This window comes from Hemitrygon akajei, chromosome 5, assembly GCF_048418815.1.
Source record: "Hemitrygon akajei chromosome 5, sHemAka1.3, whole genome shotgun sequence".
Taxonomy (NCBI): Eukaryota; Metazoa; Chordata; class Chondrichthyes; order Myliobatiformes; family Dasyatidae; genus Hemitrygon; species Hemitrygon akajei.
Genome location: NC_133128.1, coordinates 166657528 through 166668974, shown reverse-complemented (window position 1 = coordinate 166668974; position 11447 = coordinate 166657528). Strand labels below are relative to the sequence as shown.

General features: G+C 37.2%; 1 protein-coding gene across 1 annotated transcript in view; it reads right to left on the bottom strand.

The window, feature by feature from the left end:
* Positions 1-4018: 4018 nt before the first annotated feature.
* cwc22 (CWC22 spliceosome associated protein homolog) overlaps positions 4019-11447 on the bottom strand; it is a 96409-nt gene continuing 88980 nt past the window's right edge. Inside the window, exons 19-21 of the mRNA XM_073047093.1 lie at positions 9657-9758; positions 9349-9572; positions 4019-4985 (exon numbers count right to left, since the gene is read on the bottom strand). Of these exons, the coding sequence (XP_072903194.1) occupies positions 4396-4985; positions 9349-9572; positions 9657-9758 (916 nt within the window). The 3' untranslated portion in view covers positions 4019-4395. The remainder of the gene's footprint in view (positions 4986-9348; positions 9573-9656; positions 9759-11447) is intronic.

Here is an 11447-nt window from a genome sequence, read left to right as displayed (position 1 = left end):
GCTATGTAAAACTTATATTTTACTTGGACAAAAATTCCAGCATACTAACAAACTCATACAAGTTTACAAGGTCATGCAAATTAACTTGTTCAAAAATTATGCTGCCCTAATTTTTCAACATTTAAAAATAGTAAAATATTCAGTTTTTGGTATTAGTTTGAAACTGAAGCTGTAAAAAATAAAGCAAATGCTCTTCAAAATACACACTAATGCAAATTTAGATACCAATTAATTTATACTTTAAACATTTTTAATTTCAAGACAATTTAGCAGCCTATGAAACTTAAATGGTGGGACTGATCAGACATCCTGTCGTTTGGCAATTGCCACATTTCACACAGAAAAATTGAAAATTGTGGCACATTATCTCTCAATTGCTGAGGTAACATTAATCCTCAAGCTCTCCAGTCTGCAAGCTAGAGTAATCCCAATCTGTAAAGGGTTGCATACATGTTTCAAGATCCTTCTATAAAACCTGAAAACCTCAAGCTCCAGCACGTTTTTAGATATACCAATGATGAACTAGTTGAAGAACTACTTCTGTTTAGCACTTCCATGTATCATTTTATTGCTGCTCCTCTCAAAAATGCTCCCATTCCTTTTCGTTTCTGCCGCTCCATGTTCGCCATAGAATGTTGGACCACGTATCCAAGGTATCCCAATCCCTTTTGATCACCAACACAATTTCAGTTCTGTATCTGAGTTACAAATTTCCTGACCCTCATTTATGGTTTCTCTGTTACTAGTTTATTGCCAGTGTACAATCTAAACTCTTTACACCAGATCCCCTTTCTCCTCAACCTTTGCCATGATCCATTTCTGGCCCACTCTATCTTACTCATTCTCAGTCTTCCATTTGCCCATCCCCGGGTTTTTATCTCACGTACTTAATTTTTTTGATAATTCTTTTCCAGTTGAGCCCAATTCAGCCCTGGAATTTGCTCCACCTCCATTTTAGCTGAACTGCAATCAGCTAACAAGCAAAATTGTTTTGCAAGCCTTGTTGCAAAACTTAAAAGGCTTTTGTCTCATGGAACTTTCAAAGCAGTACTCAAGTTTGGGAAATCCAAATATCATGTACACTGTGAGTTAATCTTTGGTGTTGCGTCCACTTGATAACCCTAGTTCACCATGCAGTTTAACTTGGTCAACGTTCTTTGAAACCTTGCATGTAATGAGAGAAATCTTACAATGTGACAATATGACATGCTGTTTTAAAGGGAAGAAAAATTGAGCACAGTGCGTCATCTGTTCAGAAACACCTTACTAATTGTATAGTTTTCTGCAAGCCAGTGACAATTTAGGTACATCAACAAACAAATACTGGTCCAAGTGCTTTGAATGGCGATAACTGTGAACATGACAAAAACTGTGATGCACTCAATTTACCAGTGCCCAGTGCTTTCACAAGCACTTGATACATTCGACATGCAGAAGTTGTTGGCTCCTTCAGAGACTAGTGCTGCTTCATTGACATTCAAGACTCCTTTAGAACATTAGAACTACTTTAGGTTAAGAAAGAACTGTAACCTTTAAGACTTTATCAACATCAGCAATATTAGTAGGGGGAATGATTACCACACAGTCCACATGAACACAAAATTGTTTCACTTTGAAGATTGCATCATACAAGGTTAGAAAAGTTAAGCCAATGAGGTGAAGTGATATGCATCACTCAAGGGGAAAAAAAACAAATAGCAGTAACACTACATATACTGTAACACTGCCGTAGAGCAATAGATATTCCAGACTGATTTTAGTTCAATGAAGTGAGCATGAAGATGAACATGTCATCAACAATACCTAAAGATAACTCAGTAACTGATGAATTTATGGACTAACAGCTGCAAGTTCCATAAGCACTGAAGTGGTAGGCTACCAGAGACATAAATGAACTAAATCAGAGATCTACAACACTGTCAAATTTAGTTTGTGAAAAACAGGAGTGCTAATAATTGCTGAACCTACTCCACCTCCTTTTCAAAATACAGCCATTACAGTCCATGCCTTTTCTAGAAAAGCTATCACAGTGACATGTTTACCAAACTTAAAAACTCTTCATGTATTTCCCCCCCCACCACATCTAGCACCTCCAAAAGCAGAATGCCTGGATGATAAACCAATGGCTAATTATAAGTTTGCACCAATCATCACTAACGGAAGGAACCATTAACTGCCCCCCAGGGGATACTTACTTAACAATTCTAAGTTGTATATTATCAGCAACATTCAAATTACAGACTTCATTACAGCCATATTCCAACTGTGAGAATGAAAGCTGATTAGGAGAGAGAGAAAAAAAATCAAAGGGCACTAAGTCAAAATAGATATGATTACATTTTAACTCTGAATTCTGTTACAATCCAGGTTAACTGAAGCGCCGGGTGAAAGGGATGCAGGAAAATGTCTTGCCTGGAGGCTATTATCACAGCTTAACTTCTGAAGGTTCCCTGAAGGGTTCCTTTGACCTCGGTAGTTCCATCACTGGTCTGACATAAAGCTGAATGGACATTAGCTAATGGTTCTGAGCTCTTCTAACAAGGTCAAAGGGCTTAATAATTTACTGCACAACTAAACCAATATCTATACCTGGGCTGATGACGAGGAATTCCAACTAAGGACCAAATGAGACTACACCAAAGTGCAGAACAATAATGATTGAACAAAAGGAGGCCTACTCCTGACCAAAATAAAGTTTTTATACTTCAGCAGATTACTTCTTGAACCTACTATCAGCAAGGGTCATTAAGCTTATGACAGTTTATCTGTCATTCACCTGGAGGGGTGCAGCTGCAGCATCATTTAAGAACTTCAACCTCATTCTTGATCAAGAGGCAACCTATCTGCGAAATTCAGTCTTCTTTTGCTACAAGATATAATGCAGAGATGCCCTGCAAATGAGACTCACTTCAAAACACTGCAAATGTCCTGATTTTGAAAACTGGTAGGAACCTTAATAAGTTATGCAAATATTATTACCTTCTACTTCTCCTTGTCCTACTCTGAATTGGATGTGCACTGACATCCTTTCTTTAATGCTCAATCAATATTCAGGAATTCCCCATCTAAAACAATCAAGAGAGCTGAATCAATAGAAATTCTACCATAATTCAAATATTCGCATCACCATCACCTCAGGAAGTAGTGAATGAGGTCTTAGCAGTATCACCCAAATCTAGAGGGCATACTCTTAAATTTATTAAGTAAGTCAGTTTTGTAATAGCTACAAGTAGATTATATTTTGGTAATTTTAAACATGTATAACTATTGTGAAAGGGTCACTTTCTCATAAACCTGATGAATACTACCAAAACAAATAGATCTTATGAAACCTTTTTGAAAGGTCAAGCTACCTCCAATAAATGCTTCAATAGTGAGCTGAACTCAATAACGAAACTTTCTTTTTGCCTATTACAAAGCAACATTATGTGTTTTGGCTTCCATCATGCAAGATAACAAAATTAAAAGGATTTGATTTTAGTATCTGGTTAACAAAAAATACAAAGTACAACAAAAACCAACATTTTTCTTTCCATTGAGTAGTTTTGAATAAGCTAGATTTTAAATTTTCAAAAGCAAAACTAGGCTTCAAACTATCTAGGTAAATAGTAAAACGAAACAGTCACATTTCACAGTGGCAGCACTGAAATATTGTTAACATCTCAAGATTAAAGTAGTAGTGCAATGTTTTCCAGGACAATTTGCCTATATTGTACATCAATTAATGTTAATTATCCAAGCTTCAAAAAAGGCACTTTAAAATATTAATTTGAATATCTACTATACATATACACTAGGTAAACATAAATGTAGACAAATTTTCATGGCATACATGTCAAATTTATATAATACATATGTCCTAACATTTAAAAATACTATGGCACATTTTCAAGAAACAAACTATATCTACGTATTTCCAAGTCAAAGGTATATTGGTGACTATTTTAACCCGTTTTAAATGCTAATGTAATATAGATCGTAGAAAAACAAAAAAAAAGTTGATTAAAAACCTCCAAAATGGTGACATATCTGCACGATTTTTATTTGAGTTGACAAACAAAACATTTACATGAAATAAGAGAATGTCAAATCCTCTATAAATGCATTATCAAATGTATCACTGTCCACAAAATAAATCTGCACACCTTCCAGGTTTGTCCAAAAAGAAGAATTGGTTGAATGTATTTACTCATTCTTTTTAAATGCAGATTTCACTAATTACAAAAGATGACAACTGGAAATAGCAGTTTGTGAGATTCCAGTGGAAACTACGTACAGATCGGCAGTTCTATTCAAGACCTGGTTCCTTTTTCTTTAGTTATTGGATTTCTGCGGCCTTCATCAGAGCTTTGGCAATGCAGTTTTTTTTTTGCTTAGTAGCAGCATTGTAAATACTCAGTGTCTTCTTGGAGAACTTTCCCTGTACCTGCCGTCATCTTTTCTGTAGTCCTTAGAACGTTCTGAGTATCTACTCTCATGACGATCATGCTTTCCAGATCGCTTATCTACACCATTTTTTGGGCGGTCTTCTTCACTATTTCTCGAGGTTTGGATTTCTTCACGACACTTCTCTCTAGATTTTGACAATTCCCTGCCATGACTGTATTGATCATTGCTATCCTTGTTCCTGGAGCTGTTCCTATCATTTTCAGAACGAGAATGGTTCCTTGCATCTTCTTTTCTGTACTCAGTATGTTTATCTGTAAAGTCACGGTTTCGATCATGTTCTTTATACCTATCACTGCGTTTGCGATCTCTTTCATTCCTGTCCTCCCTATCATGTCTGTCTGAGTCATCTCTTCTCTCTCTAGGCTTCCTATGTGTTCTGACACTACTTCTTTCCTGTTCCTCACTTCCACCTCGATATCCACGTTCTTGGTCTTTTCTAGATCCTTCTCTCTCACGTGGCCTTTTTCTATTGTCTATTTTTTCTTCACCTCGTTCATTTTTATTCTGTATTTTCTTGTTCTTTGAATTTAAATCATCTGGAAAAGAAGGATTTACTCAGTCACTATAAATGTGCAGACTATAAATATTTCCTTTTTCAGCAAGCAATAGAATTAATATTGAAATATAATTCTAGATCACTGGTTTTCCTGAAAGCGTAGCTGAGAGTTGCACAATCATTATAAGTTCCATGACATTAATTGTACAATCATTATGTGTGAGAAGCTGACATTTATATCAAACAGTTTGTCAATATATTCCATCCAACTGCTGGTGGGAATTACAATTTCAGTTAAAACAAATACCACAAAAGCAACACACAGTAAAGCTTTAAACAAAAAAAAATGAACCTGCACTAGAATTGCAATAGCCCAATGAAATATTAAATATGGATTTTTACACAACTAGCCTTGGCACGACTAAAGAAATGAGGATCTTAAGAATGTAACTAAAAGCAGAACAGAATAACATTTTTATGCTTAGTTACTATTGATATTTACAGATGAAAGATGCACTTGGCCACCTGTTGGGTTTGGCTAGGCTCAGTAAATATTAAGCTGCAAATGCTGAACCCTAAAACTAAATAAGAAAATGCTGTAAATACTCAGCAGGTGCTTCTGACCTACACCATTAACTTTGTTATATTCTCCACAGATGCAGATGCTGAGTATTTCCAATTGCTCCTGTTAGGTCAGGGTGCAATTCTGGCAAGGAAGTGGAGGGTGAATGTTGCTAAGGCTTGGGACACATTTCTTGAATGTCAGTTTCAAGTTTAAATTTAGTGCCAACATCAGGTGGTGACAGGAATCTATTTGAGTAGGGGAACTGTAAAGGAGTTGCCCCAGCCTACACCAGGACTGCCTTTTCCTTTCACGGATGTCTAGTATGACTCAGTGTCAGTGTGGGCGTGATATGCTGTAAAAGACTCCGATTTGGGTTGTGTATGAAAAACAAATGCAAAAGCAAGACTCGACACGTTGATGAAATGCTTGTGGGAAAGCTAGAGAAGTGAAAAAAAATCTTTTACAGAAGGATATTTTGTGACTGGCTCAGTTTTAGTCAAACTATGAATATGAACAGTAGTTTTGACAGATTGCCTGCAGCTATTCTGAATTATTGGACAATCTGTCTGTGTGCATACACATTTAATATTGTGTCCTTCAAATCCTTGGTGCAAAATTAATCCCTGAACATATCACTACTAAATGAATTTCCAATCTGTTTTCTTCAATTTCAATCACATTAAAGTAGATCTGTTGAGAATGATGGCACAACATAATTATTACACTTCATCATCTTTCTGTTAAATTTTTACCATTATTCAAACTAAATACTGAAAGTAAAAATCAGGCATACCTCTGAAAAAAAAAGTTGCCATCTTTATAGTAAATTAAAATTGCCCTTAACTATTCAGGCAATTCAATAAAAGCTGGGAAGTAACATCGTTCCTATGATTTGGCATTTTAAAAATACAAATAATATGAAAAGCTAAGCTCAGCTTCACAGAAGAATAAATCAGTGGAGATACATGGCACCTCATTTTCAAGTTACACCAAATAGTTCTACAGATCCACAGCTGTCCATACGACAACCAAATGACCCGCAGTGGGTGATTCAATTGCAGTTTTTCCGATTTTGTTCTTGGTAGGTTTTAATAGACCATTTTTTCAAAATTGTTCTTAGGAGTTTGAGGTTACTGGCAAAACCCGTCTTAATTATCCTGGGAAGGTGATGATGTGCTTGCTTCCCTGAACTACAGGTGATGGTACTCCAACGGTGCTGTTGGACAGGGATTTTCACAACTTAAGACCAGTAACAAAACAATGGTGAATTTTTCAAATCAACAGTAAGATGATATTTCCATGTGCTCCTGTCCTTATACTTGGTGGTTGGGAATGCTGTGGAGGAGTTACCCTTCGTAAGCAAATTTGGTGGATGGTACATACTGCAGCCATGGCCCAATTAGTGGTAAGAAGTATGAATTTCATGAATATCAATTTCATTGAAACATTCAAGATGCAGAGTACGCGATCCCTGGCTTTTCGTGGGGTGGGGAGGGGTGGGGTGGGAGTGGGACAGATTTGATCAAAGAGAAAGAATACACACTTGGGATTGAGAATCAGACATGATCATACTAAATTGCAGAGTGGGCTCAAAGGGCTGTTTCTATTTTTTAGTTAACATGATAATGGGATACTGTGCCCTGGATATTATCAAGCTTACTGAGCTGCTCTCATTCAGGCAAGTTGTATGTGCTCCATCATGCTCCAAATTTATGCACAGAACATGACGCAAGATCTTTCTGACATTTGCTACAGAATACCAAGTCTTTTCCCCCTTTTAAAGTTTTTGGTATGTTAAGCTAAAGATCTTTGTCAATCAAAACAGTACAAACAGAAGCACTTCACCTCAAATGACACTCACTCCTTATATTTAGATCACAAATGCAAATCACATTTATGCAGGGTTAGAAAAAATGGGGAATTGTTTTTTTCCTAATGCCTTTTAAGTTTTTGACTTAATTGTGCATTATAAATACAGGACCATGAGATAGAGGAGAAGAATTAGGCTATTTGGTCCATCAAGTCTATTCTGCCATTTCATCATGGCTGATCCATCTTTCTTCTCAACCTCAGTCTCCTGCCTCCCCCCTCCAAGAATATAAAATATAAGATGGAAAACTACATTTTATATGCATTAACAACTTACCAAAAGCTTATGAAAAGTAGTTATTTACTCAAGTTGTTGATGATTCTTGTTGACTAAGGTAAAATTAAAATCATTTAATGCAATTTCAGTTTTTTAGGTTAATAAATGGTTTAAATGGTGGGTATACTCAAATGACTTCACTTCTCTAGATAAAAGCAATCAGAATGGATGATAAAACATTGGGCTTGCCAGTGATCCCCTAATCCACAGATTAAACAAGTTTAACATCACCAGTCAAGCTTTCTTTCCCTATCAACTGCTGACACTGATTCCAGACATTCTAAGCAATTGTGTCCATTTGAGCAATACATCAGAACTCAATTGGTAAACATGGAAGCCTACCTCATCAGACATTATTGAGGGCAAAAGGCCTTCTGAAAATCTTGTTCCCAGAAAAATCATGTTCATGGAACAATTGTCAAATAATTTCTGATCAGTTTAAAGTATTCTAAATATGTGTTTACAAAATACTTCATTTGATATTCTGACTTCACAATTTAGGCTTACACATTCACAACTTTTTCTACAAAATATATATAACCACAATTTAAGAGTAAATTGAAAACTCTTCGACACAGTAGGGACCAAATTATCTCATTTATATTGTTGCTTTTGAATCACAACCCCAGTATTTAATTATGACCAAATAGAAGAAATGAAATTTTCCCTTTGTAAAATATCAGTGTCATGACCTCAGCCCCCTCCTTTGTGAGAATCGCAAGAGAGAGAGAGAGAGAGAGAGAGAGAGCCTTACGGTTTGGAATGTGGGCTGGTCGCTCAGCAAGATAAAAGCCTTGGACATAGCCATTGTCTTGGGAGACACCTTTGTGGAATAAGGAACTGGCCTACTTGCAAACCCTCAGGGCAATGTGAGATGGGTGATGGGGGAAAGATTGCCTTGCCCCCACCCTGATTGACATCTACAACCCTGCCAGTCCAGATAAAAGGTGGGCTGCCGAGGCGGGGCCTCAGACGCACCAAGGAGACACACAAAGAAGACATGATAGTGCTTCCTGTCGAAGCGGGAAGTCATTCTGAAGGAAGCCACGTGCGTTAGATTCCGGATCGGGAGTCTGTGGCTGGAACCAAAGGACAAACCGTTTTTACTAACAACAGGGATTTGCTTCGCAAAGACGACGGGCAAGTGTTCCTTCTCTCTCTATCCAACACGTGAAATGCCAGCGGTTCCCGAAACTGGGAAGCCTGCAGACTTTGAGTGACTCTTATATTTCATTGGACTCAGTATCCCCTAGACAACGATAGAGCTCATTTTTGATTGATTATTACTACACCTGTGCTTTAGATTGAGTTTTGACGATGTATATGATCTGAATGTTTTGTATTAACCATATGTTTGTGCCCCTTTATAAATAAAACGTTTGAAAATAGTAGCACCAGGCTTCAGCGGACCTCTCTATCTTTGCTGGTAAGTCACCCGGTTACTGGGGAACGTAACATCAGTCTTTATTCATAGCTGCATTTTACAACGAGAGGAAGAAATGAAAAACACTATTATAGAAGCCATAAATGAGGAACTTCACAAGATTTTTGTCATAGATTGAAGAAATAAATTCTGCAACAAAAGTAACAGGTGAGAGAATAATGTGCAAAAGGATTTGTCTTATTTCTCCCTTTTATGTAAATATTCTTCAGTATGGAGCAAGGCTCAAAAGCCAACCATGAAGAACATACCTGAATCACTGCTACTGCTGGAAGATGAACTACTGCTAGATGATCCTGAACTGCTATCGCTATCACTGCTACTTCCACTACTTCCTGATTCTGAATCAGAGGATGAATCTGAATCGGAGTCCGAGGAGGAAGAGGACGAGGAAGAAGAATCTGATGATTCAACATCTTGCTGCTGTGTCATTATGATTTTTGGAGCATTTTTTAAATGTTCTCTTAACTCATCTCTGTATTGGAAAGAAGAAACTAATATTATTAGAAGCAGAAGACAATACAAATCTTGTGAAGGAACCAAAAAAACCTATACATACGTTAGCCCTCCAAGACCAATAGAGGTAAAGAAATTGATAGCAAATCGAGTATTGCGTGGATTATCCCTGGGAAAGAGACCTTCAAAGAAAGGCTGTAGAGTTCTGTAATAAAAACAATAAGAAAAACTACTTTAAAAAATATCATATTTTAAAGCAATAGAAACTTTAATACAAGGTCAAATGATCTCGGTTAGATATATTATACAGTGCCTTGGAAAAAGTACTCAGCCTCACAACTATTTTCACATTTTACTAACTCATATTCTAAAGTTAAAAATATTGAACTAGTAATTTGAGCATAACTACAAAATACTGTGCATGTCAAATCAAAAGAAAAATTACAAAATCTGTCAACAATTTACTAAAAATTAAAAACAAAATTGTGAATCTCATTCTTTTATGTGCTCATCCTAATTACTATGCTAACTTTCCACAGGTGTAACAATGTATATTACTCACCCAATTTGTTAATGTAGAAAATTAGAGAATCATCTGAATAATACCCCCTCCACTCTAAGTTCCAACAGTATGGTAGATTTTTAACAGACCAAACCAAAATACAGACAAAACAGTATTCAAGATAAGTCAGGGAAGTGCTATTAATAGAAGCACTGGGGAATTAATAGAAATCTGGGGAATGATCCAAGACCATTTCAAAGGTAGTGAACATACTTTGGAGCTCATTGCTCAGTCCATCATGAAAAAGTGGGAAAAATATAAAACCACAACCACACTACCTAGGTCAGGACACCCCTCTAAACTTGTCAGAGAAGAATGGCACTTGCAAGAGAGGCTATTGAGATGCCAACAGTTACTCTGAGTGAGCTGCAAAAGTCAATGGCAGCAAATGGAGATGAAATTCATGGCTCCACACTCGAAGGCCTTGAACAAAAGGAGCATTTATGGAAGAGTAGCAAAGAAGCAGCTCTGGCTTAAAGAAAAGCACTTGCTTGCCTATAAAGACTTTGAAAAGTGTCACTTACAAGATACTGTAGATATGTACATGAAGGTCATGCGGCAGATGAGAGTAAAGTGGAATTTATTAAGTGGCAAGTGTGGCGTAAATCTAATACTGAACATCAGCTAGGTAACACCATCCCTACTGTAAAACATGGTCAAGGAAGCATTATGCTATGGGAATGCTTTTCAACTGCAGGGACTGGAAATCTGGTCAGGATTGATAAGGAAGATGAATACTGCTAAATACAGAGAGATCCTGGATAAAAACCTGCTAGCCTCTGCCAGAAAGCTTAAACTGGGGAGGAAGTATGTCTTTCAATGGGACAATGACCCAAAGCATACTGTCAGAGCAACCATGGAGTGGCTTCAAATGAAGAAAAGTGATATCAAACAAGAGAAAATCTGCAGATGCTGGAAATCCAAGCAACACACACACACAGACACAAAATATTGGAGGAACTGAGCAGTCGAAGGGAAGATTTAAACTTCCGGGCGAAGGGTCTCAGCCCAAAACATCGACTGCACTTTTTTCCATAGATGCTGCCTGGCCTGCTGAGTTCCTCCAGCATTTTGTGTGTATTGAAACTGATGTCCTTGATTGGTCCAGTCAGAATTCTGACCTTAATCCGACTGAACATCTCTAGCAAGACCTCAAGATTGCTGTCCACTGCCTTCCCCAACACAGCTTGAGCAATTTTGCAATGAGGAATGGGCAAATCCTGTTCCATCACATTGTGCAAAGCTAAGAGACTTAACTGTATCCAAAAAGACTACTGGCTGTAATAGCAGCAAGAGTTGGTTCTATTACATACTGAACAAAGGGGAATGAAT